At 29.3% G+C, this 27,177-nt stretch overlaps 1 protein-coding gene, 1 long non-coding RNA gene, 1 other non-coding gene and 1 pseudogene across 3 annotated transcripts; 2 read left to right on the top strand and 2 right to left on the bottom strand.

The window, feature by feature from the left end:
• Positions 1–827: 827 nt before the first annotated feature.
• On the bottom strand, positions 828–899 carry TRNAT-CGU. The gene has a single exon. It is a non-coding gene; the product is annotated as a tRNA-Thr (tRNA).
• Positions 900–10,164: 9,265 nt separating this feature from the next.
• Positions 10,165–12,120, top strand: LOC106369101 (cytochrome P450 78A5-like). Its single transcript, XM_013809205.3, has 2 exons — positions 10,165–11,167; positions 11,278–12,120. The coding sequence occupies exons 1-2, from the start codon at positions 10,238–10,240 to the stop codon at positions 11,893–11,895; spliced, it is 1,548 nt and encodes a 515-aa protein (XP_013664659.1). The 5' UTR covers positions 10,165–10,237; the 3' UTR covers positions 11,896–12,120.
• A 6,838-nt stretch (positions 12,121–18,958) lies between these two features.
• Positions 18,959–19,076, bottom strand: LOC125578884 (annotated as a pseudogene).
• Positions 19,077–25,078: 6,002 nt separating this feature from the next.
• LOC125578587 lies at positions 25,079–26,800 on the top strand. Its single transcript, XR_007316701.1, has 2 exons — positions 25,079–26,417; positions 26,547–26,800. It is a non-coding gene; the product is annotated as an uncharacterized LOC125578587 (long non-coding RNA).
• Positions 26,801–27,177: the final 377 nt, after the last annotated feature.

Here is a 27,177-nt window from a genome sequence, read left to right on the forward strand (position 1 = left end):
GATTTTATAAATTGCATTATTTGGGCGTAATTTAAAAATGTTTATTGATTTGAGCCTACAGTTGTGCAACAGAACATCAGAAGAAAAAAATCTAGTATTACAATCAAATGATGAGTTCATGGATGTTTGAAACATACCTGGAGGACTAGTTTGACAGTGTCAGCAGATTCGAATGTCACAAACCCGATAACAGTTTCCCTTTTAGCTGTAAAATACTAAAAACTTTTTGAATATGTTCATATAAACACACATAAATGAGGATACGTCTTAGAGATAGATTTAATAACAGAACTCACCCTGTAACTTCTAACTTGGATAGCATCTTTCTTAATGGCACCAAAACCTTTGAATGTTTCATTTCGCTGCTCTGGTGTCATTCCAATCTACACGACATGCATTAATTCACAAATCTCAGTGTGTTTTACAGCTTAACTATCAAGAGTTGATTGCATAACTTAAATTTATTAAAATGAATTGAAGAGAAGCAGAGAGTCAAAGTCAATACCTTGGGGGGGAAAAAAAACCTTGGAAGGATGGTAAGAAGCACAGAGTCAAAATCTCAGATCAGAGTGAGAAAAGGACACACACGAGTGATGACCATACACAGGCCTGACCATACAAATGGCTCTTCTAGGGTTTTACTTTAGAAATCTCCGACGAGATTTGAGATTCCTGTAGGCCTTTTCTACAGTTATTTTTCTATATTGCTTGAAATGTTTTTGAGTACGTAACAGAAAATTGTGGCTAAGAAGTAAGAATTCAAAATGTATTTATAAAATCAAAAGGAGTTAAAAAAGCCTAATTACAAAACGGGTTGATGACGTCAAAGCCCCCGGCGAGGATGGAACTCGCGGCCTTTCGCTTACGAAGCGAACGCAATACCACTATGCTACGGAGGCTCTTGGTACACATGATCATTTTTAATTTTATATAGAACAAAACATTATCACTAATTTGACTATTGAGTATTGTATTCAAATACATCATGTGTGTTTCAAAAAAAAAAAAAAATCAAATACATTATGTGCATCTACAGTTACAATAATGTCTCTGCATATTATACATTTCTTTGCTTTTATAAATATCTTAACACTTTTTTTTCAGATCTCAAAATATTGAGGCACACATTTAAGATTTGTAAAAGAGGACAGTTGGGTAATGGCTATTTAATGTTTATTTTAAAAAAAAAAACTAAAAGAGTACACTGTGTTTTTTTATAAAGACAATAAAAGCGAACATACGTCAAAAATGTATAGAAATACAAATCAATTCAAAGAGACAGAAGAGAGTGAAATTTATGTTTCATTTCTATAAACTTTTTACGTATGTCAAATGCAGATTGTTTTTTTCCTCCACAAAACGTCAAATGTGTTGATGTTTTGTTATATTGTTTAAAATATAACATCTTTTCTCTTTTTAAAATAATTTTACATATCTTTCTTCCAATTGCATTTGATTTTTCCTATATTTTCTCGAGTTGTTAATTTGTAAGGTAATTAAATCAAAATTTTCAAGATAATGTTTTTTTTTTACGAAATTTTTCAAGATAATGTTGCTAATAAATATTTTAACCCAAAATTTTAAACTACAGTATAAATAGCAATGGGTAATAGCTTAACAACATTATCTTAAAACTTGATGATATTAATCAATCGTAAAGTTGACATCAAAGTTGTCATACATCTCAGAGATCTAAATGAATAAAGTTTCTTTCTAACTCGTGCTATTGTTTTCACTTCTTCTTACCTATTCTTATATAGTTTGATATATATATATATATACGTGAATACCGTACGTTTTTATATACCTGATTTCTTTCAATTGAAAAACGTAAAAGAGGTATTATGCATTACTTTTATGGGAAATGGAAAATAGCCTCGTTAAAATTGTAGCCACAACGTTGCTCACATTTAAAGAACCAAATACTTTCTATAATCTTAAATGTGGTTAAAATTTATAATGATGGCCTAAATTTTGATTTATTGGTGAATGTAACCATGTAGAACAAGATCTTGCCAGTAGTATTAAGGCTGGAGCGACAATCTCAAATGATCAATATCAGAACAATGGTGCTAGTTATGGAAAATGCCATTTTGGACCGAAGTGTAAGATGGGTATTCGACAAAAGGATCGAGTTATGTTTTGTAAAAGAGATATAGACTCCAATGTTCGAAACGCAAAGGTGGATACTCCAGTAACCAAGGAATTTGCGAATGTGTCAAATGAAATCATTGAAAGAATGCAAAGCTTTATGTGTAAAGAAAAGTTATATACATGATCGAAAAACAACAGTTAAGAATGTTGATGTGCTTGCACGAGTCTCTGCTATATATTATCGGCCCAATAAATAACTATCTGATGGGCTTCTGTTCGTAGAGTCAACAAATCGGAGTCAGGATACTGTTTTGAATACGTTGAGCCATCCATCAAACTCACAAACCATTCACTTTCACATTCACCATCTGGATACCAAAGGATATTTTAATAGTTTTTAGTAAGAACACGTTTAATTGTTACGAATTAACAGCATATTAGCGCATGTGAGAAGATTACAAAGACAATAAAACTATAGTTTCACTTTCACCAACCAGCTAAAATATCACCAACACGATTTATTTTAAACTGGTTTTTCATACTGTATTATTATACTTTTGGCAATCTTATAAATTTATCGTATTGTTCTTTATTATCACCATTATAACACCGTGCTATATCATGAAAACTATTATTGTTTGAAATATAATTTTCTAACGGTTTCAACTTTTAACATATATACATTGACGGATTCACAGAAAAAAAAGGATCAGCTGACACTAGTTAAATATATAAACTGGCTTTTCATATTGTATTATTATCATCATTATAACATCGTGCTATATCATGAAAACTATTATTGTTTGAAATATATTTTTATGATAGTTTCAAGTTTTAACATATATATACATGGGCGGATCCACATAATGAAAAGAATGATCAACTGACACCAGTTAAATGTAAAAAATCGGTAAGCTAATTTTCATAAGGTGCTTGAACTCACTTGGTAAGTCTCTTAATTTGAACCCACTAACCCGAGTTCAAATTCTTTGCTTGCATACTTATTTATTTGTTATAGTTTGGGTTTTTCGGATCTAAAATACAAAATTATGACCCCAGTAAAATCTTTTTCTAGGTCCACCCATGCATATATACATATATATGTATATATATATATATTGTGAAAGTAGTACATCCATAAAATGATATATATATGTGTGTGTGATATTTAAATATAGAGTGATTTTCATATATAGACACTTGTTGACAATTTATTACATGAAAGAACACTTATTACTCCTAACATACTTTGTTGTGGCCAAAGTCGTGTATGTCCTCAAAAAAGGTAAACTAGGCGTGGGTATTTTCGTAACTCGACAAACATTTTTGGTTACTCTGGTTTGCGGTTTCGAAATTCGAAATGGGTCAACGGTGATTGGTGGATTCTAAGTGAGCAGTTTTTTGTGGTTTATTTTTTCACCTTGGACCCGTGAAAAGGTGAAACTATAAACGAGAGGCTTCCGAAACTGTAATCGTTCACTTTCCCCAATTGATAGACCTAATTTTCCAAATGACCGACGGTTAACTACAGAGGAGAGACGACGGGGATACTTGGCGATGCCAACGAAGCGGAAGCGACCGGAAAAAGATGTAGACGATGGTGGGTGAAGTTTTATGTTTTTTTTTGGTCAGTTTAGTTCGCTTCGAGAAACGGGTGGTCATGTTGCAGAGGCGGCACCATGACGTTTACACGGTGGAGCGAGCAACAAAGGAGAAAGCAAAAAGTGATTTCTTTGGAGGAGAGTTAACTGCGGTGAGATCAAAGGTGATTTTTTTTTTGGTTTCTCGATCTACACAGATTTAGGGCTTGGGTTTAGGGAACAATTTCAATTTGTTTTCGATTTTGCTAAGTTTGTTGTTGTCTTACAGAGGTCACAAAACCGGAGGAAGAAGCAATTAATGAGAGGAATGAGGATTTTGTGTCATTGGCCGACGTGTTAGATGCTGAGCATGATCCTCAGGTTAGTAGGTGAACATGTGTACGCAGGTTTTAGGTTGTACACTTGAATATGTGGTGTACATGTGTACAATGGGCAACGAAGTTGTACTTGTGTACAAGTTCGAAAATGTAGGTATTTTTTTAAATGAACACGAGCGTAAATGATATTTGTGTTGTACATGTGTACACAATCTGAGATGCTTATTGATTTTATTTTTTGGTTGTGTATTTTTGGTTGCAGCTGACTATGCTACCGATGATGGAGTGTGGGGAGGAGAAGGAAGAGGGTTGGAGAGTATAGAGCCGGTACATATGAACAATATCCATGTGTACACTATTGTAATGATATTCACATATACACAAAAATGTAAACTTTTCAACAATATAGTAATACCAATCTACTCCATTGCAAATTCATTTTTTATTTTTTATTCGAATACTTTATACATTGAGAAGCATTTAAAACATTATTATAAATTGGATCACATTTTTCATTGATGGGGTGAACGTATATTGTTTAAACCAACCATCTGTATAATGAGTGAAATAAGTGTACACAAGGGAGTGTGTACATATGGACATTAGAAAAGTGTGTACATATATGGACAATAGAAAGAGTGTGTACATATGGACATTAGAAATCAAGAACCCGTAGATTACAATATAGCCATAAATATGTATTTTTATGACTTCAAAAATTTGATTGCATTATGTTAGATAGTTGTATGTAGTATTACTAGATGTATTTTGTGTTGGATGAATGGAATAGATATTCGTGAGAACAATACACATATTTGATGTCCATATGTACTTAGAATACACATATTTGATGTCCATATGTACTTAGAATACACATATTTTATAGTCATGGTAAAACAATACACATATTTGATGTCCATATGTACTTAGAAGTTATAGTGTACATGTGTACACATATTAAAAACTCATAAAATTATGTACACAAGACTCTAACATAACAAGACTCTAACATGTTATAAACTTTTTCTAAACTTCAACATTATAATATTCACTAACAAAAGTGCAAATTCCATGTGTACAACAAAAAAGCAAGAAGACATGGGTTGTGGATAGTCTTGTTCCTATGATGACCAAGAACAAAAATCATTTTCCATTAACAAGAAAAAATACATCCATTTCTTAATCTCCTCCATACAAAATTCATCGCATACATAATCATGAACAAAAATCATTTTCTATTAACAAGAAGAAAAAGATTCTTTCAGCTAATTTTTTTTTGTCAAAATTTCTTATCCAATAGAAATAAACATAAAAAGAAAATTACTTTGATGAAAGGAGATCGTCTTCGTCCTTTGGAACAGATGCAACATAACAGATATTTAGATGGTACATAATCAAAAGGGTTCACCGGAGAGATCTTTTGTCACGGGCAGAACATGAAATCAAGAAAGGATCGCAACAGAGCAAGAAGGAGGAGATGCCTTGGGGTTTGCTTGTCATCTATATTGATGTGGACTACGTTTCCATCTTCATCTATGTTGATGTTTCCATCATCGATGTTGTTTGTGTTGTTGTCTACATTTTCGCCGTCGTCTATATCGATGTCTCCGTCGTTGTCGACATTGCACACTCCAAACTCAAATCATTTTTGTGAGAGAAATAATTTGTTGTATCTCTTTACTAAACAAAAAGAAAAACTTTTGCCAGAGAAGAAAAATTGAAAGCCACGAAGATGATGAAGATGATAGATTTAGCTTTGTTGATTTAATGGATTAGGTTTCAGATAGATATATGTCTAATCCAGATCTATGAAAAAAAGATCTTGGCCGTCGAAATAGAAAACAGATCAATGGTTGTGGTTGAATCCCGCCACTTCTATTATTTTTATTAAAACCAGTCTTTATAATTGAACTAAAAGAGAATTAATTTAGTTAAGAATGAATGAAATAGTTGAAGAAAGTGTGTGTGTAGTAGAATGTGTCCTAGAGTGTAATAATAAGATGAAATGTGTCTTAGACTGTAAATGTTTCTTAAATATATGTGCATGAGTGTGTTTGAATCTGTAACCAAAAAACAATCCATGTACATCTTCAACTACATGGCAAACAAGGGCAAGAAGAACCACAAGATGATGACAGGAGAAGAATTATATCAATTTGGTTATGCTCAAACCGAACCAGAAGTCATAACTGTAAGATCTCTCGTTGTCCCGACATGGACTTGATTGGCCTTTCACTTTTCATTTCCTTTCATTTTTGTTGTTCTTACTTATTCCTACGCGTTACCGTAAAATCATTTTGGGTTCCATAATGAACAGTTGTCAATAGTGAAATATTCTCCTGATGTTATGTCCTTTTCAACTAAAATGTAGAACATGCACCTTTTCCCTTAAACTGCTTCAGTATTTTCAAAAGTCGTAGTTCTATTTCTATGTATTTATGTATTCTCTTGGTCAAAGTTTCTGGAGTGCATTACATTTTTGCTGACCAATAGTTGAACTAGTTTTTCTTTGAAAATAAGTAACTTCTTAAATGTTTGTATAAGGTTGGTTTTTGATGGGGCTGGTCTTGTAAGTATGGTAAAGGAACTCTTGCTAGGCCATGCGTTTTTGGTTCAGGGATTTGCGTTAGGTTCTGGATGTATTATCTATCCTTCCCCTATATTTATAAGATCATGCAGTTGTCCAAAAAATGTTGAAAGGTTCTTTAACGTAATGTTTATTAGAGTATTGGGTTGCGTATGTTTCTTTCTTGCTCTGTAAAAAGTTGCTTTTATCAACATCTAATATATTAAAACAGAAGTGATGACTTTTTTTTATGTGTGATTTTTTTAATTTGGATCATTCCTAGAAAATATTGTATTTTACATAAGTTCATTATTATATCTTTTAATATCTTTATTTTTTTATTTGAAATACAAATGAATACATTTAAAATGTTCTAACAAAATCTTTTTAAAATCTTTTTAAAATCTTCTTAGAATCTTTTTAAATTTATTTTCGAAAATTATTTAGTTTTAATTTAAATTATCATAAAATATAATTAGAAATTAAAATTGAATATAGTTTTGGTTTATAAACGAAAATTTAAATAAAATGAAATTATTTAATTTCAAAAATACATTTACTAATAATTTTTAAAGATTTTGTTAGAAATAAATATTTATTTTAATTTTTTCAAATTTATTTTCTAATAAAATAAAAATCATTATTTTGATGAGTGATATTTTTATTTGAACCATCATTTAAATTCTCTATTAAATGTATATCACTAATGCTAATATATATAATATTTTTAACTACTTTAATCATAATATCTTTTATATCTTTTAATTAAAAAAAAAAAAATTCTAACAAATCTCTTGAAAAAGTTTTTAATAAGATCTTAATTGTCATAAATTGAATATAAATATTTTCAACTAATTTTGTAATTAGTAATGAAATGTTACTAAAAGAATAAAATAATATCCTATTTTATCAATTTTATAATAATATCTATCATTTTAAAATAAAAACGTTATATTGAACAAAATATGATTAAATTATTTTAAATTGATAAGTTAACATATTTTATTTTCATAAATATAAAATATTTATGCTAAAAATATAATATGTTGGTAGAACGGGTTAGTATTAGTAAACTATATAATACATGTATAAAAATTTTACTTATCTTAAACTTTTTAATATACAGTAATTTCTTATATAAAATTAATAAACATTAAAAAAATTACTAAAAAAATCTAGCGATTTGAATTACAGATCATGATTATAATAAATTAAATACAAAATTGTTTTCATATATGTTGTTTCATGCATTAAAAATTTTAGTTTAGTAAACGCAATTTCAATAGGACAAATATATAATAAGCAACATATATATGTGATGATTTTAATTTACAGCATAAAAACTATAAAATTATTATATTTGGCATAATTATACAAACATTTAAATATGTGAGTAACATTAAAAATATATAACAATTATGTAAACTAAATATCTATATATATAAATGTGAAAATATATATCCGCACGGTTGTGCGGGTATAAATCTAGTTGTAAATTATTTCAGAAAATGGTAATCTTAACATCTTACCCAAAAAATGTTTGTAGTAAAAAGATTTTAGATAAATCATCTTAAAAGCAATTTTTAACATAGTGGCTATTTTTTAAGCCGACATAAGTAAAAGTTCACACTTCATGCAGTAAAAGGGAATTGTAAAATTACTATTATTCATGTTTTCAAGTTACTATCGACACTATAGTAAATGTGAAAGGGAATTGTAGACTTCGCTGTCAAATACTATCATACTATATAAAATACGAAACAGTAAATCAAGCAGTAGAAGTAGCTGAACGAAGCAGGCCTACACTACACAAGACTACATAACACATTACAAAGCTTTTACGTATAAAATGTCAGCTTTCTCCGCTTCCTGTATTTTCGTTTAATCATCACTGCCTTTTGTCTCCCCTCTTAATCTTTTTTTCCTTCCTTTTTTACATATCATAGTACAATTATTTGTTAATTTAGCTTTCCTCTACAGTCTATATCCTGTAAAACAATAAAATTAGCAATATAGACTGTACAATAATACAAAAATTAAAGAAGCACAGTGATTTTACAAAAATTACAAGGACCACGCGAGGCCTCTAAAGATAAAATCACACGGCAAAGATTTTGCTTTCACAATTATGATATTGATATTGACTCCACTTCCGATTTGACTCCATATACGTGTCTCATAATTTAACTCGTTTGATTATTTCTTAAAATATCGAATTGTGAAGTAAAAGCCTCGAACATGTGAGCACGCCTTAGAATTAATTGCCAGACGTATTAACTCCACCTTTTGATCTAAACTACATGTATTTACTCATATTTATGAGTGTAAAGCAAAAAGTAGAACTCGAATTAATTATTTAGGTTTTGCATTGTGATTACAAAAAGCAAAAAAAAACTGCGTCAGTTCTGTAAAATTTTATTGAATTATAGACTCATTTCAAGGAATCGTAATTTTCATTGAATACTACTGACATTCTGAAAATTAAAATGTTTAAAATAGAATTTTTGTTACCATTTCGTTAAGTTTTCTTCATTTTCTTTTAGTAATATTATCACAAAAATGCACCAATAAAATACTAATACATCCGTACCATTAAAAGAACTTTGATAAGAGTGGCCAGGACGGCTGTGATTTTCATTTCGATTCTCTTCTTTAGTATCCTTTCTCTTTTCCGATAATACTAACATTATATATACTACTATTAGTATTTTTTAGTTAATTAACTACACCCATATATTTCAAATTTTATAAGGAAGCGAATGAATTCCTATCAGAGTATTATTATTAGCTATTTCTAGCCGACAAAAAAAAATATATTAGCTATTTCTAATGCGAGGTTGATATTATTCCTTGATGTTAAATTGTTATAAAAGTTTATTGGAGTGAAGTATTAAAAACATTTTCTATGTATGTGGCAGAAAATATCTTGACTTTGTTGAAAAATTATTTGCATGACACACCAAATCTTTAGCTTTTAAATTCCCACACAATCCATATGAATCAAATTTTACTACATGCTAACGATTTTTCAAAAAAAACATTGGTTCTGGTTAGTATCACTCCCAAATCATTATAATAACAACATATATTAGAGTTTTTTTTTAAGTTTCTTTTAAGTTCGAAAAAACAACATATATTAGGACTAAAATGTTTAACAAACGAATTTATTTTGTTGTCTAACACAAAGTTAGCAGATATCATTACAGTATAATTTTATCATAATAGTTTACAAAAAAAAAAAAATTATCATAATGCCTGTATCTAAAGGACGTTTTTTTAAAACATTAATACGTTTTAAAAATGGTGATTTTCAACACAATTTTGGAAATAACAAAGTTGCAGCAATATCAAAGAATTACTCCATCATTCCGTGGTTTCATCAGTAAAAGTTAATGACTTGCCTTTGACCTAAAGACAACATAATCAATGCTAATACAAACTTCTTTAAAATAATTAATCAAACATTAACAGGCCAATAAAAGTAAATTAATTTTTTTGAAAAATAATTAAAGTATCAATGATGTACCAAGTGACCGTCTATTTAAACACTCTTTCCATGCATCCCATTTCATATATTTTCATAGCTCTCAACACTTCTATTTACTCTCTCTCTCTCACACACACACACTTTCTCTCTTCTTTCATTACTCAAGCCTGAGATGTCTCCAGAACCTTACGTTCTGTTCTTTGACTCTCTCAACCTGGTCACCTTCGAAACCTTTGCTTGGCTTTCTCTCTTCATAGCCACAGTTGCTTTCTTTCTCTCACCAGGTGGCCTCGCATGGGCCTGCACCAAGTCTCGGGTTTCGATTCCTGGTCCATCTGGTTCTCTTGCCGTCTTCTCACGCTCCAACCCTCACCGCGTTCTCGCAGCGCTTTCCCAACGCTTTAAGGCCTCTCACTTGATGGCGTTCTCCGTTGGTTTTTCACGTTTTGTCATCTCCAGCGAACCGGACACCGCTAAAGAGATTCTAAACAGCTCTGCTTTTGCTGACCGGCCGGTTAAGGAGTCAGCTTACGAGCTTCTCTTCCACCGCGCCATGGGGTTCGCACCGTATGGTGAGTACTGGAGGAACCTGAGGAGAATCGCTTCAACACATCTTTTCAGTCCGAGAAGAATCGCGGGGTTCGAAGGTGTTAGGGTTGGAATCGGTATGAAGATGGTGAAGAAGATCAAGAGTGTTGCTATGTCTTCAGCTGGTGGTGAAGTTGAAGTGAAGAAGGTGATTCACTTTGGTTCATTGAATAATGTAATGACGACTGTTTTTGGTGAAAGCTACGACTTTGATGAAGTTAATGGTGATGGGTGTTTTCTGGAGAGGCTGGTGAGTGAAGGTTATGAGTTGCTTGGGATATTTAACTGGAGTGATCACTTTGGTGTTCTTCGTTGGTTTGACTTCCAAGGAGTGAGGAAGCGGTGTAGAGCTTTGGTCTCCGAAGTCAACACTTTTGTCGGCAGCATAATTGAGAAGCACAAGATGAAGGCGAGAAACAATCTCAATGGAGAGGAAAATGACTTCGTTGATGTCTTGCTTGGCTTGCAAAAGGATGAAAAGTTGTCTGATTCCGACATGATTGCTGTTCTTTGGGTAAGCTCTTTTACTAGTAATTTGTTTTGAGGATAAGGTTTAAAAATTTTAAATGTGTTTTTAATATGTTCTCTAATTTTTTTTACTTTTTGGCTTTTATATATTTTTAGGAAATGATATTTAGAGGGACAGATACAGTTGCCATTCTAGTGGAGTGGGTACTTGCAAGAATGGTATTGCATCAAGACATTCAAGCTAAACTGTTCAAAGAGATAGCTTCCGTTACAAGTAACAACACTAGATCCTTGTCTGATTCTGACATCTCAAAACTGCCGTACCTTCAAGCTATTGTCAAAGAAACCCTGAGGCTCCACCCACCTGGCCCCCTCCTCTCGTGGGCTCGTCTCGCTATCCACGATGTCAACGTAGGTCCCAACCTTATCCCTGCAGGAACCATAGCTATGGTCAACATGTGGTCCATCACACATGACGCCAAAATCTGGACCGACCCTGAAGAGTTTAAGCCTGAGAGGTTTACTGAAGGTGAGGATGTAAGCATCATGGGTTCGGATCTTAGGTTGGCTCCATTCGGAGCAGGTCGTCGGGTTTGCCCTGGCAAAGCAATGGGTCTAGCCACTGTTCATCTCTGGGTTGCTCAGATGATTCAGAATTTCGAATGGGTTAAGGGTTCTTGTGATGTGGATCTCACTGAGGTTCTCAAGCTGTCTATGGAAATGAAGAAGCCGCTGAAGTGCAAGGCTGTTCCAAGGAATGTTTGTTTTGGTTGATGGATCCGATTATCTGTTGTATCGGGTCGGGTACTTGTTTTAATAACTACTACGGGTAGTCTCTTTTAATAATTAATAATTATGGTTTGCGTCGGAAGTTAGGGTTTTGGCACGTTTTGTGTTTGCTTCAAGTAACGTAGCGTATCTCGTTATCGGCTTTGGTTTAGTGGCTATATATTCAATAATATCATATCTATAAAATTGATTAGTCAAGTTTATGCAATATGAATTGTTGTACTATTTTTCTAGCAAAGATCACGTACAATTATATTTTATTTTCCCCACTCGTACAATGAATCAGTTATGAAAACCCGGATGTCATCTTATCCCATATGCAACGAGTTACAGTATTTGATTAAGCTATTGAAATATTTCAACTAGCATATTCATCAACATTGAATTTGGCTCATCGGAGGTAAATCCGAGAGAATATGTAAATGTAAATTTTCTTTTCCTGGTCTTGTACAGTACTAGTTATGTAGCTATTAGGTCAGAGTTTAATCAGAACATTAAAATATACTGATAAGATCCGACATAATATGAGTCATATGAAAAGGTTGAGTTTTGCTAGAAAGGAAACCGAGTAATTAAATGATCATTGATGAAAATTATCAGTTGGATCATGTGTTAGCATCTCGGTCAAGATGATCCAGATTTCGAACATGTGAGTAAATCATTGGATATTAGGCTACTTAACTCAATATAATATGATTGTAGATCAATGAGCTACTGATTTTCTCTTATTATCATACACATGCTGATCCATCATTATGACATGATCAAAAATTCCAATTAGAAAAGCGGGAAAAAAACTAAGGAATTACACCATAAATCTATTGTAAATTTGTGAAAATGTTTTTACGCAAGTTTAATGTCTGCTTTCTTGATAAGATATTATTTTTCGACGACTAAATTGTGAAATATATGTTTGATTTTTATTATATAAAATAAAATATATTTAGAAATAACCCCAAAAAATTGTAAGGCTTGAATTATTTTTTCCGTTCGAAGCTGTAGTTGCGTGTAGGATACTGAAAATCCAGATTTTATTTTATATAGAAAATATCAAAATAAAATTTAAATATGTAACTGAGAAATAAAGAAATAACAACTGTGATCTCTCAAAAATAATATTTCATTTTTTTTAATATAAGATGTTTTGTTTGAATTCACAAAAATTAAGAAATTTACTTTAAAAAGTAATATTATTAAAATAATATAAATTAAACATAAGTTAACCAATCATAAATAATACAGTAAAATATAATTGGTTGACCAATTTTCAATAAAGTTAAAATACTTTAAAAATATCAAAACATCTTATATTTTGAAATATCAAAACTTCTCCGGAACATCTTATGGGGGTGATTGGTAGTTGCTGTAGGTGCTGTCCACAGCCCTATTTATTTCTACAGCACCAAATTCATAGCAATCAAGCTTTAATTTTTTTTTTGAAACCACAGATCTTGAATTAATCTACAGCTGTACAAGTGCTCTGCAGAGCCAAATATCCAAAGCAATTGTTTAGTGCTTTCCATAAAATTCTACAGCAATAAAATCTAAAGCCACAGCAAAAAGTCTACAGATTTTTTTCTACAGCAAAAATTTTAAAGCTACAGCCATTACCAATCGCACCCTATATTGTAAAACGGAGGAAGTAATATTTATCTTACCTTTGAATTCGTATTTTTTCACATCTGATATATCAAACGATTAATTAGATTATTAACAATAGTTTTTTTTTTTGAAACTTGATTATCTACAATAGTTTCAAAATTCAACATTTACATTCTCATTTTTAACACTCTACAAAATATTTGTTTCCTTCCATTGTATCATTTAATACACATTTTACTTTTATACACTATAATAGTAACACATTTAACTTTCAACATCCCTATTGTAAGCAGTCTTAGATGTTAGGTCTCAGTCACGTATAACCCCTTAACTTTTCTTCAACATTGTTGTTTCTGTTGTTCTTGTGAATTGTCACATTATTAACCACATATTCAAAGGTACAAAAAAGTAAACTTAAAATATGCTAAAATGACGTAGAAAACCAACGAAACATAAATTTAACAATCATAATTCGACATATTCTTTTACCAAAAATAATAATTTCGACATAATCCTCTCCTTGTTTTTTTTTCTCGAAGAATATTGTTTGTCCGATAGGAACTCAACACCATTTAAAGTTTGCACTAAAGTTAATACTTATCAGCATACAATGTTTAATGTACATATGGATTAGACCGAATTTAATTGTATTAATATATACTTCAAGATCATATCCTCAACGTCCTCTTTTTCGTTCATGAATCTTCCATCGCTTATTAACTATTCATATTCATTAACAAAAAAATCGTTAATGTGAAGGACCCCTAATTAAAATATACTCGAAGAATAAGAGTATATATGGGGAAACCCCATCAGTAAAATAAGAGGATGATGTTTTGGCCGTATTGTTGTACGTATCTCGTTTTCCTACTTGTTTATATACAACAGACAAATAATAATTATGTGCATAATTATTATGCTAATATAGCATACTGTGTTTGGTTTTATATGATAAATGCGTTTTATGTTTTGTAAACATATTTGAATAAGTCCAGAGAAAATGGTAATTCATCCATTGTGTGTTTGGATATCTTTTCATGTGATTAGTAGTTCGTCTACGTAATCACATCATATATAAAGCTAAAATATCTAGATCAAATATCATAGTGATATAGATAAATGAATTTGGAATGTTAGGAGCGGTGGCATATCTTTAGTATCTTTCAAATCATTGAAAGATTGAAGTTTAAGACTATTAGTTAGCCTTCAACTAAGGATTAATAGGCCTTATAATACACGAGGGTAGCTAGGGTTTTATGCTGGAAAAGAAAAAGACGTTTACCTTTATGATAAATAAAAGCGATATACTGTAATCAGTTCAACATGTTTGGACATGATAGTTTCAGCTGTATTGTATTTCAATTCGATAATAGCGTTGTTTAGGAGTCGCCGATGGTTCAAAAAATCTTATATTTGGAAATAATACTAGTGAATATATATTTTACGTAAACGGTCGCATGTTACAACTTGCATGTATAATTTACAGCTGATATCGGAGATGAAAACATTTTTTTATTGAAAGTGCTAAACGATCAGTAACAACATATAAAATAACGATATGTATACTTCTTAATATCCAATATATAAAACTTTACACTCGTCCAAAATAAGTGCAAGTTGCTTTCCTTCCCATCTCTTTCTTTCTTTAAAATTTCCATATTCCATTGAATCGATTCATCCACTCCTTCATTATAGATATGACTGATTCACCACCAAATCGAGACTGCAACCAAAGAATCGATGTTGGACACAGGAATTGAAAAGGATAATTATGCGGTTGCTATATATATGCTTTTAGAAGATTCACTAATTTATTAAATCGTTGGATGCTCGCTTAATCAAAATTTAGGTAATATCTAGACTATATTTTCACAATTATGGTTCTCCCCTCATACATTAACCATACTTATTTGGTTTGTTATGACTAGTCTATTTGTTATACACTGGTTGTTTTTTTGAAATACATACACTGCTTGCTTAGAAGTCATCTTTCAGACTTTAACTTATTTCAATATGACCGGATGTTCAGGATACACATTAATAATTCAAATTCTCACCTAGAAAGCAGTCTAAAATTACCTAAGAGAATCTGCCAAAAACAAATCACCCTATATAAGGGCATCTGATAAATGGTGGATTTTTTATAATGCTTGAAATTGTATCCAACTTTCACTGTCCAGTCTTTTAAATCGTCATCTATACCAATATCATGATATAACATAGGAAAATTCATGGGCTATGAATCATTAGTCCTCTTGGATTATATCTGCCTCTCATTGGGCAAGAGAATTGGATCCTCTGTCTTAGGGTTGTAGACACTAATGAGATCATTAATTATTCATACTTTTGTTGATTTTCAAGTGGCTTAATTAATGATTACGATTCTTTTTGTAAAGCCGAATTTAGATGCTTTTGTTAAAGCCAAATATTCACTTGCAACAACAATCGTTTTTAAATATTTTAAAATACATTAAAGCCCAAAAAGGCTATGTATTTTCTGCGCCACTCATTAATAGCACTCGCATGAATTAAAAATAAGTGTATACAATCTATACAAGTACATCGATCACCACAGTATGGCCGAGTATGTAAATCCTTAATCGATCATTACAAAATATGATAGGAAATAAGTTTGGCTAAGATTACTTACTGCGTTTTAGTGTGGAATCAGTGCCGTGCGAAGAGTTTAAGGGGCCTAAGGCAAGTTCTAAAAATAAACTTATTTACAACTGTAATGAAAATAATTTTCTAATATGATATATTATTTTCACCAAATACACAAGTCTAATACTGTAAAAAAATAAGTTTATAACGTAAATATGTTATATTATGTTATATAGAAAAAAAATACATGAATTCAGAAAATGAGTTAATTAATTTTCGTAGAAATGTTTTTTTTAATAAGTCTAAACCACTAGATTAGAAATTATTTTAAATTTTGGGGCCCTAAAAATAGTCATATTAATCGGGGGTCTGAGGCGAATGCCTTTTTCAATACACTGTAGGCACGCCTCTGTGTGGAATAGATTCATGCTATGCAGATAAGAGTCATCATTTTTATATAATACTCACTCTGTTTCGTTAAGTTAGGTCTTTTAGAAAAAGAAATTATATCACAAAAATAGATTTTTTGTATTTTTTATTAAAAAATGTGATTTTCAAAAAGTTTAATTGACTTTATTGAATTGCTATTAGTTAAAAATTATTAAAAATTATAGAAAACGATACATTTACTATATAATTTAGTATGTTATTTTAATATATAAGAAAATACTAAGAAATTTATCTTTGTGAAACGGATGGAGTATATGATAGTTTCTTTTGATTAACATGGGATACCAAATCTATGAAAATGCTTAAACTAATCTATTAAATAGAGATGTAGTTTATACATAAATATTTTTATGTATTTAAATGAGATCAAAAACCTGATTAAATATTTATGTAACTAGACAAATATGATATTATGGGACTGTTTCAAATCCGGGTCGTTTAACCGTTCAAAATCCTCCCACGTTAGTTAATATATGCTAATATTTAATTTGTTAACAAAATGCATACAAGGATTTTTATTTTGAAAGTTAAAGACTAAAGATAATAATATATAAATCCTTGAAATTATTATAAATTAATAAAATATGAGATGAGATTTTATACTTTAACAAATGTTTATTTTGGTCACTATAGTTTCCTCTGGAAAAATATTTAAATTGCATATTTGTATAATATAACTGTGTATTAGGGACCGGTAGTAGTACAAAATTGTATAAATGAATACTTTTAAAAATCAGTATAAGAATATTATATTGATACATTCATCTAATACAAATTTCATTTCAAAGAAATTATCATCTAATATTGTAAATACTTAACCAAAAACAAAATTCTATCGGATTACGATATGATTGTGTAGGGACCGGTAGTAGTACAAATCTTTATACTACAATAGTTATGTTGGGAATTTTTTTGGGATAAATACCTCAAATCTTTAGTATTCAACAACTTTAAAGTGTTTTTGAAAATTATATACGTACTTTTATAATTTAAGAAGTTCTGCATTTTCCATATTTCAATCAATATATTATTTCCATAATTTTAGAAACTTATGTAATTTTCTATGACATTAACGGGCTCCTTTTTAAAGGCAGTCTAGTTTAAGAAGCGATCCATTTATATATTGACAGTCAATGGGCTAATTTATGTATGGGTTAGACCCAATCCATTTTGCTATTACTAAATCGGAAACAAAATGAAAGAGGCGTTAAATAGATAAATTATCTCATATTGATTTTACATATATAAATATATATGTAATTACATCCCATATATTAATTGAAAAGTCACTTAAACGGATTTTGCTTATGTGTCATTCATATGTGAAGTTCAGATTTAATTCTCTTAACATGATTGGTTGTTGATATTTGAATTGTAATTTATTTAATTAAATTTTAAAAAACTAATTCTAGAATTACCTAATCTAATTAAACATCTAAAATATATATGAATTAACATAATTTGTTTATAGAAACAATTAAATGTCATATATTTCATTATAGAAAATTAGAATATGCATATAAATACATAAGAGATATTATAGAAATAGTTATATAAGCAATTTTAAAACACATTTCATAATTTTTTGGGTTAACCAATTATGAATTTTATGTAATTATGTTAAACACTAAATCAAAAATTTGTGTGAAAGACTGATTTGTGATTTGAGAAATTATGGAAACTTTGTAAGTATTTTGCTACTAAGTAAAATAAAAACAAAATAAAGTGAAAAATATAAAGTGTTACAAAATACTGTTTTGTTCATTAATCTTTAGTTTTTTACCAATCACAAAATATGTCATAAACATATTTTTGAAAAGTTAGATTATAATTTATAGAATTATCACTATATTTCAAAACTCTTCTTAGTTTATATAATACCAAAACTTTTGATTTTCAAATTATTTATAGTTAAAAGGTTATATTTAATAGTTATGAATATTTTTCAAAATTACAAAATTATAAATATAATATAGAATTTTCGTACAATGTTTATACCCACGAAATCGTAGACAACCACCTAGACAAAATACTTGATTAGTAAGTACTGTATAAATAGATATGATACACGTCCATCTAATAGTCTATCCTTTGATTCTAAAGATTTTGGTGAGATATTTGAACTTGCATACAACACGAAATACTTGGTTTTTTTTTTTTTTGGTAGGAGGTAGGAGACATGAATCTCCTACTTTTTATTCAAAAACTAGAAACCAAATTACAAGCAAATTTGCCGAGGTCTGGACACCCCATGACAATCCTCCAACACGAAATACTTGGTTAGCAAGTACTTTATCATTCTTAATTAATCTTTTACTTCAATAATTTTTTTACTCCTTTGACAATAATCATTGTATTTTTTTTTTATTTTTTTTTTTGAAACACTTTTAAAGGGGTGCAACACGAAGACTTCTTGGGAGGTCACCCATCCTAGTACTACTCTCGCCCAAGCACACTTAACTGCGGAGTTCTGATGGGATCCGATGATCAATGTCGGTGAACTTAAATCAATTAGTCAATATTTATATGGAATGTATGTAAAGACGATAAGTTTTAAAGTTTGTGAGACAAGTTAAGGTTTTTTATTGGTCATGTAAATATATGATTTAATTGGTCAAGTTATAAATCAAAATATCATATGGTTTACCCTTTAAATTACAGTGATTTTATCTTAAATTTTTGTATTTGGGAGTGACCACGATCACTATTTTTTATGCATGAAAAAAAACACTGATTTTGTGAAAATTGTTGTAACCATTGATTTTTTTAATGCACGAATCAAAATATTATTATATATGTTTTACACCTTTTCATATTTTTATGCTTCATATACTAATATATGGATGTAAAAAAATTTTCTATATATATTAAATAGAAATTATCTAAGTGACTTTTTTTTAGATATCACTTATAGTCGAAACCTTAAAAACTTATTATAGTTTGATTGTTTGATAATTTTTGAATTACTTTAACTAAATTATAAAAAGGTAATTTTAGAACCAATTAAAATAATTTTCCAAATGATCCAAATATCATCAAACATAATGATTTATAAGCAAAAAATAATTAACATTCAAAATCCATAAGATTGTAAATTATTTTTATATATATACAGAATAAAGATGATGTTAATCTGGATATCCTAAATAAAATGAATTTTTGTTACATTAAAATTTTTGTCAAATAAAATTAACATTTAGTTTTGAATAATAAAAATATATTTAGTTTCATGAAAATATAATATTTCTGGTTTTATAAAATATTCGTACCTAGGCTTGAGACTTATTATCCGAGATCCGGATACGATCTGAGATCTGATCCGGATCCGCTCAGAAAATTCAAATATCCTGAGGGGCCGAATCCGGATCTGGATACTAGGATCCGTCAAAATCTGATATGGGTTCGTGTATCTTGATTGTCTGGATACTTGGATTCGTAAATATTTATTGATAATTATTTCAAAATAGTAATATCTATATATAAAAACTAATTTGATTTCTTATATTTTCATTTTTATAATAGTATATATAAATTTAATATAAATTTAATATAAATTTTATAATATTATATGTAGAATAATTAAAACATTATGTACATTTTATTTCTAAATTATTGCTAATTTTTTATATATATTAATATTATTTTTTATTTATTTTAAAGATTCAAATCCAGATATTCACCGGATATTAAAACTTTTAGAAGGATATCTGACACTCGGATATCCGAATCCGGATAAAGATAGTAAAATCATGAATCTGTCGGATGATAAAGATAGTAAAATCATGAATCTGCCGGATAAGGATCCGTATCATTAAAATTCTTCGGAAACCTGATCCGTCCTATGCCTATTCGTATCCGCAAAATTGCGGGCCACCACCTAGTTTATATAAAATAACAGGTTATTAAAAAAATTAAAATAAGTCATAATTATATTTTATAAAAATATAAATATTATAGATCAATGTTACATGTAAATTTATCTCACATAACTTTATGATGATCATTTTATTATTACAATATAAAATAATTCAAAACGAAAATATTATTCTGTGATGTAGTGTACATCCTAATTTAATGATGGCTAATTTCAAAACTGTTAATATCATTGTTGACAATCATCTGAATATATATCCGCGATAGCTTAATCATCCAAAATAATAGATTTTGTTCTTTCAAAATTTGTTAAGAAATAAAAAGGGCTACACACCTATATGGCTATATTACATACAAGTATACATCACAAGAATGGTCAACTATTTTATTCGCGGTAGTGCTACGACCATACACCAAAGTAAATAAATGGCTAAGGAAAAAAGGTAAATATGTAGCTTAGCATGTGTTACAAAAAAAAAAAAAAAAAAAAAAAAAAGTGTTACAAAAAAAATGTAGCTTAGCATTTGAAACTTTTTTCTTTTATTGTGACGTAATAACTAGGATATTACCCGCGCTTTCAAAGCGCGAAATTATTATGTGTTGACAAATTTAATAACATGTATGTTTTGTTCACTAAATTGTTTAGGCATAGACGTTTGTTTTTTTTGTTTACTTTCGGATTATTTTTTGTTTTCAGTTTGATTCTGATTTAGTTGTGGTTTTGGGTTCAAAAAATATAGGAACAATTTAGTTATTTATGAATTAGGATTTGGTATCAAATTAGTTATCTTGGTTTGGTTTGGTTTGGTTCAAATACAGTGTTAGAAACCGATATAATTTTTGGATCTATTCAAGAATAGGATATGAAATTTTCGATTTTGATTCTGATCTAGGTAACATTTTTAGTGGTTCGAAAAAATATTTACGCACTTATATGGGCAATATTTTGTTTTGTATTTTCTTGATGTTTTGTCGGGTTCATCAAAGGAATTAGTAGAATTTGTATGATAGTGTTATTATCTTACTCAGGCGCTCCAAGTTAACTTTGATAAAAAGAAAAGTTAAAATTCATCATTTAACTAAAAAATGAGTTAAAAGCGACGAAAAACCAACTCACCATATGCTATAAATGTCATTAGCAACCAAATATGTAGTTGTAAACATGTATCTTGATTCTTATGTTTAGAAATAAATAAATAAATGAGATAAAAAAAATTCTTATGTTTGCTTAACTGGCATGAGATCAAGATTTATAAAGTAGAGTTGGTCTGAATATAGTTTTTGCCTCCTGCTTACAAAGATTCCAAAAACAAAATTGTGTTAGAAATCAATGACAACACCAAGTAAAACTCTAAAACGTAAAAACTAACGCAAGTGTCTTTGATGAAGTGTTGTTTTGGATTGTGCAAAGAAACTTACACCATGGTTTCTTGACCACCACCTTGAGACTCGGTGCTGTAGAAGATTCTGGCTGGCTTACCAGCAAGTTGTTGAGTCCTCCAGAGGCCACCAGTTTCATCTAAGAATGCCTTGAACTGAGCAGCCATCATACCGAACCTTTTTGAGAAGCAAAATACTCATCAGCCTCGGCTAGGTCGTTGGGGGTGATAAGATGAGCATCACTCTTTAGAGGTGAACTCATTTTAGAGAGCACATCTTCTTGGAGCGTCTCTGGTACCTGTCAAGAAAAAACACTTAGCTCGATGCTTCAGTATGAATGTCTTCTTATTTATTTGAGAGGATGCAAGTTAAATTTAAAGCAGCTGAAAACATGAATCAGTGAGATTTTTATTTTTTTTAGTTATTTTGACACTTTCATACTGAAGCATTGAGCTAAGTGTTTTTTTTTGACAGGTACCAGAGACATTCACCGTAAATAAAAATATAGTAGAAATGTATTCCCTGTTTCATTCAGACATAAGAACTTGTTTTTAACTTCAACTCTTATTCTGTTTCAAAGATTTCATGGTCAGTTTCTGTGTCTCATTGTAGCCTAGAATTGTTAGAAATGTTTCATAGAAAACCGAGTAAAGAGAGCACTGACTGACCTGCCAAAGTTTGGCATTGACACCATCACCAGGAGCAGCACCTTTCCTAATCTCTTGTGCTAGTTTCTCCACATGTTTGTACATTGAGTAGTACCTGTTACACTCCACCACACAATTGTCATAATCAATAAGTGGATCTCCAGTTTAAATCCAAACCCGTCACAAGAGGCCCAAGGAGTCTAAACGCAGCTTAAATTTAAAACCCACAAATACAGAAAAATATTCAACAGATCGTTCGAGAAACATATTAAAACACAGCCAAGTCTTTGGTTTGTAATGAAAAACCATACTATAGGACAGTCCACGTTCAAGTCACATAAACTAAACGGAGTCAATCCGAGTTGACTGGTTGATTATTTGATGATCAAACATGTATTTACACGCAGAACATTTCGAAAAGAAAAAATGATTTGTTTGTTTTACATGCCCGATATAAACTTTTGTTGCCACTGAAAGAAGTGTCCTTCTGCTTCAATCTTCTCAAGAATCTGTGAAAAGTTTTGATTTTTCTTGGCTTTGTTCCCAGCCATGATTTTACCAAGGGTCATGTATCTTCGGGAGCTTCCAACAGAACAAACTCATATCCACAACCCAGTCTGATTCAAGAATTGAGATATCATATTCCTTCCTTTGGAGACACAACCCAGAAATTGAAATTAGGTTTCCTGATTTTAAAATTCAATTACAAAAAAAAAAAGAATCGAATGAAGATATGAGGTTGCGTCACTTTTTATTTAAGGATATTATTAGGTTGATACAAAAATATATTATTTTAAGATTGTATAAGAAATCTGTTTTTAACATGGTCACAACATGTTTAATAAGTCCAAATTTAAAACATGACATGGTAAAATTCAAATAGGACTCTGTTTTAATAGATTAGATGTACCCTGGTTATGTTTCGCATTTATAAAAAGAAAATCTAAACAATACATTTAAAATAATGGCTGTAAAAATCTTATTTAATAAAATAATATTTTTAGCTGTAAGAAAAATATTAATGTAGCAATAAATTTTAAACCGCTCAATTAAAAAATCTTACAAACAAAATTTTATACTAAATTTTCTATAGTTATTTTCAATCAATCACACTATTTGAGAGATATTGACGAAAAAATAAAATTTTTAAGAAATATCCGCTACCACCTCACAATTAGGGAAGTTCTTATAGGTTGCAGACATCCACCGGAAATCGATCGTCTTATACTTGCAACTTGGTTCTGATAACGTGAAATAGTTTTGAATAGAATCACTTGTTTATTACGATAGCAATAGCTCGGTATTTATACAAGTAATGTTCCTAAGTTGATAAGGACTTATAATAAAGTTATCATTATCTTAAACTAACTAGGACTTATCTCCGATGTATTTCGCAAACTGAATTAAAAACTAATTATAGTCGACTAACCGTATGAAGTAAGTATTAACATTCTTCAACACACAAACATAACTTTGGAAAATAAACTGGTATTCATGTTCGTCTGGCACAATCACCAACTAGGAAAATAAATTAGCAACTGATGAACTTAAATTTGGAGCAAACTAGTTATGACCCTCAGTTAATGTGTGCATAGCCCTACTTAATGAACATGCACTACAAAAAAATGGTTGTATTACATCACTTAATTAGTATCATAAAAATAAGTGATATTAATTTAAATCATTTATTGATTTATTGATAAATGATATATTTCAGAATCAGTTATATTAAATGATGTTGTTATTAACTTATTTAACATCATTTCAATGAAATTGACATAAAACTATATTAATTTACATCATTTCAAAAAAAATGATACAAAATACAAGTTTACATCAATTAAACAATTGACACACTTTTTAATCTTTACTAACATCACTTATACAATGATACAAAAGTAGTATCATTTCAATAAATGATGTAAATTTTTGGAATCAGTAATAAAATGATACTAAAATAATTTTAATTAATTTATCAATATATGTAGTTCATTCGTTTCGGTTGAAACTGAAAAGCTCATTTTTAAAATATCTGCACACTCGTTTAAAATATCTAAATAATTAAATAGATAAACTAATTAAAAGAAAAATGAAATTTACAATGACTATGCGAAATTTTTGCTGTAAATAAATGCTAGTGTTAATTTCAAATTTATTTCTTTAAGTTTGTTTAAAAAAATATTTTATGCTATTAAATCCAATATTTGTTATATGAATATAGTGATATCTCCTAATTTATCTCCTACTAGTATTAACTCCGTGCTTCGCACGAATCAAAATGACTGTATTTAAAATTATTTGATAACAAAACTGTAATTTTTTGAATAATCAATCAAATTTTTTTTTTGAATAATCAATAAAAATAATTATACTAATTAAATATTCTATAGATATGGATAATAATTGCATATAAAATAGTTGCAGCAAAAAAAGAGGTTGTAAATGGCAAAACAATATTTTTATGTTGTTTTAAAATAGATATATATATATATATATATATTGAAAGTATTTTATGTTTAAAAGTACATATACCAACACACAAAAATATATTTAAAAGTACTATATTTGATTCATTAATTTTTATTTGTATTTTCTTGTAAATCTTCCATTAAGTTATACATTTTTATTTTAAATACAAAGAGCCCAAAATTGTGATAGATTATGATAAAATATAATAAAAATATATACTTATTATTTATGATATTTTGAGACCTAATATAAAGAGAGTGAGACTCAATAGAAAATCAATTATGAAAAATAATATATATATATATATATATATATATATTTAAATGCTACAATAAACACATATAAGATTTTTCTCACAATTGTTCTCAAACACCTTCATAATCTTCCATGTTCTAAAAACACATGTATATTATTTTTAATGGCTACACTTTTTTATTGTTCTATTTTTTATTATTAAAGTAGCAAACATTTACTTGGAGCCTTGAACAGAAAAATGTATTCGCAGGGAATCCAAATTCTATTTAAAGTTATCTTTTAGATGAATTGGGATAATACTTTATAAAAGTAATACTGATATTCTGTTGTTTTAAAATATTTCTGCAAACTTTTTTAACATATATTTCTGCAAACTCACGGATGTACTCCCAATTTCTTATTTGCAACAATTGAAATAGTAAATAGATAACATAAATTTCCTAAAGAGAAGTCACAAAACAGATATTAAAATCAATTTATAAGTAAAAAGAAGTAGAGAAATACCTTGTTTCCTTTGTTGTTGATAAACTTTTATGTCCCATTCTTTTTGGAGCTTTCAACAGAAGTATACTCAAGGGTCATTTTAAATCTGAATTATTACTGTTTGGGCTCTATACATATGGTAAGTATGGTGGAGTTTGAGCCTTTGAGGAGACTGTGAGAAATTGACAAAAAGGAAGACCAATAAAAGTTAGAAGTTCTTTACTGTTTTGATCGTTATAAAAAAGATTCACAGCCATAATATTGAAACCGTGGAAAGTTAGAGAAGAAGCTATATAGAAAAGAAAACAGTTAGATAATAAAACGTGGAATGAAAATTTTGAGAAATTTTAGGAATTGAGGTAGTTGAAATTGTAGAAAATAGGATTTTGTTTTTCAATTTTTTTTTAAAACTTATTCCACATGTCTAAGTTTTATTGGTTATGTGACTTGTGCTTTAGTATACAGAGGATTTTATGTCACCCACAAACACATCTTTTAGAACGACCAAAGTCTTCTTCTTCTACACTTATAATTCTTTGTTAAACTCTCTCACAGTTTTTAAAAGGTTTTCAAATCTGACGTACGCTTGATCATCTTTTATCCCTTTTTCTTTAGTCTCTTGCATGTTAAGTTATTGATTTTCTCTTATATTTATTATTCTGTTCTTTTACATGATTTTTTATTTATAATAATTATTGATTGTTAAAAAATATGAAGACATGGTGAATTTCAAGATCAATGGAGGTACGTGGTGGATCACTATAAATGTGTGTGTTTCTCGGATAGTTTTGAGAAACAGAAAATTAAGATGCTTTAAATTTTTATGCTAATGATACTTATAAACGATTACTAATCTTTTTTTACATTTTGTAGGATAAAAATATGTTCAAGTATCAAGATCCATCTCCACCATTGGACAATTTTCAATTCTTATTTTACAAGGAGAAGAGAAAGAGTATACAAAGAATACTGGAGTTTGTAAGATGGAATGAAGAAAGCTGAAACAAAAGCAAGAATGATGGCTGAAATCTATATGGATTGTGTTCGAAATGTTGTTTTCTCGTTTTTTTTTGTAAATCATTTTTTATCATGATATACATAACAAAAAAAATAATGAAAGTTTTTAATTTTAGTTCTGCTTTTGAAATCTTAACTGATACTGGAAACTATATTTTTGTTATGTAAAAAATAATTAATTAATAAAATAATAATTCGGTAATTATTTAACAAAATAAATTACTTATTAATCAAATATTTCTCTAATTATTAAAATCAATTATTTTATTGATAGAAATACTTACATCATTTAATATTATTGATGTAAAAACTAACATCATTTACTATAAATGACACTTATTAACATCATTTATGTAAATGATGCAAATAATTTATATTTTTACATCAATTGGTAATGAATTGATGTAAATTATTTGCATCAAGTGATTTAAAACTCTTTTACATCATTTATAAATAATGCAAACATTAAAAATAAATGATGTAAAAC

The sequence above is a fragment of the Brassica napus genome, chromosome A9, assembly GCF_020379485.1.
Source record: "Brassica napus cultivar Da-Ae chromosome A9, Da-Ae, whole genome shotgun sequence".
Classification (NCBI taxonomy): domain Eukaryota; kingdom Viridiplantae; phylum Streptophyta; class Magnoliopsida; order Brassicales; family Brassicaceae; genus Brassica; species Brassica napus.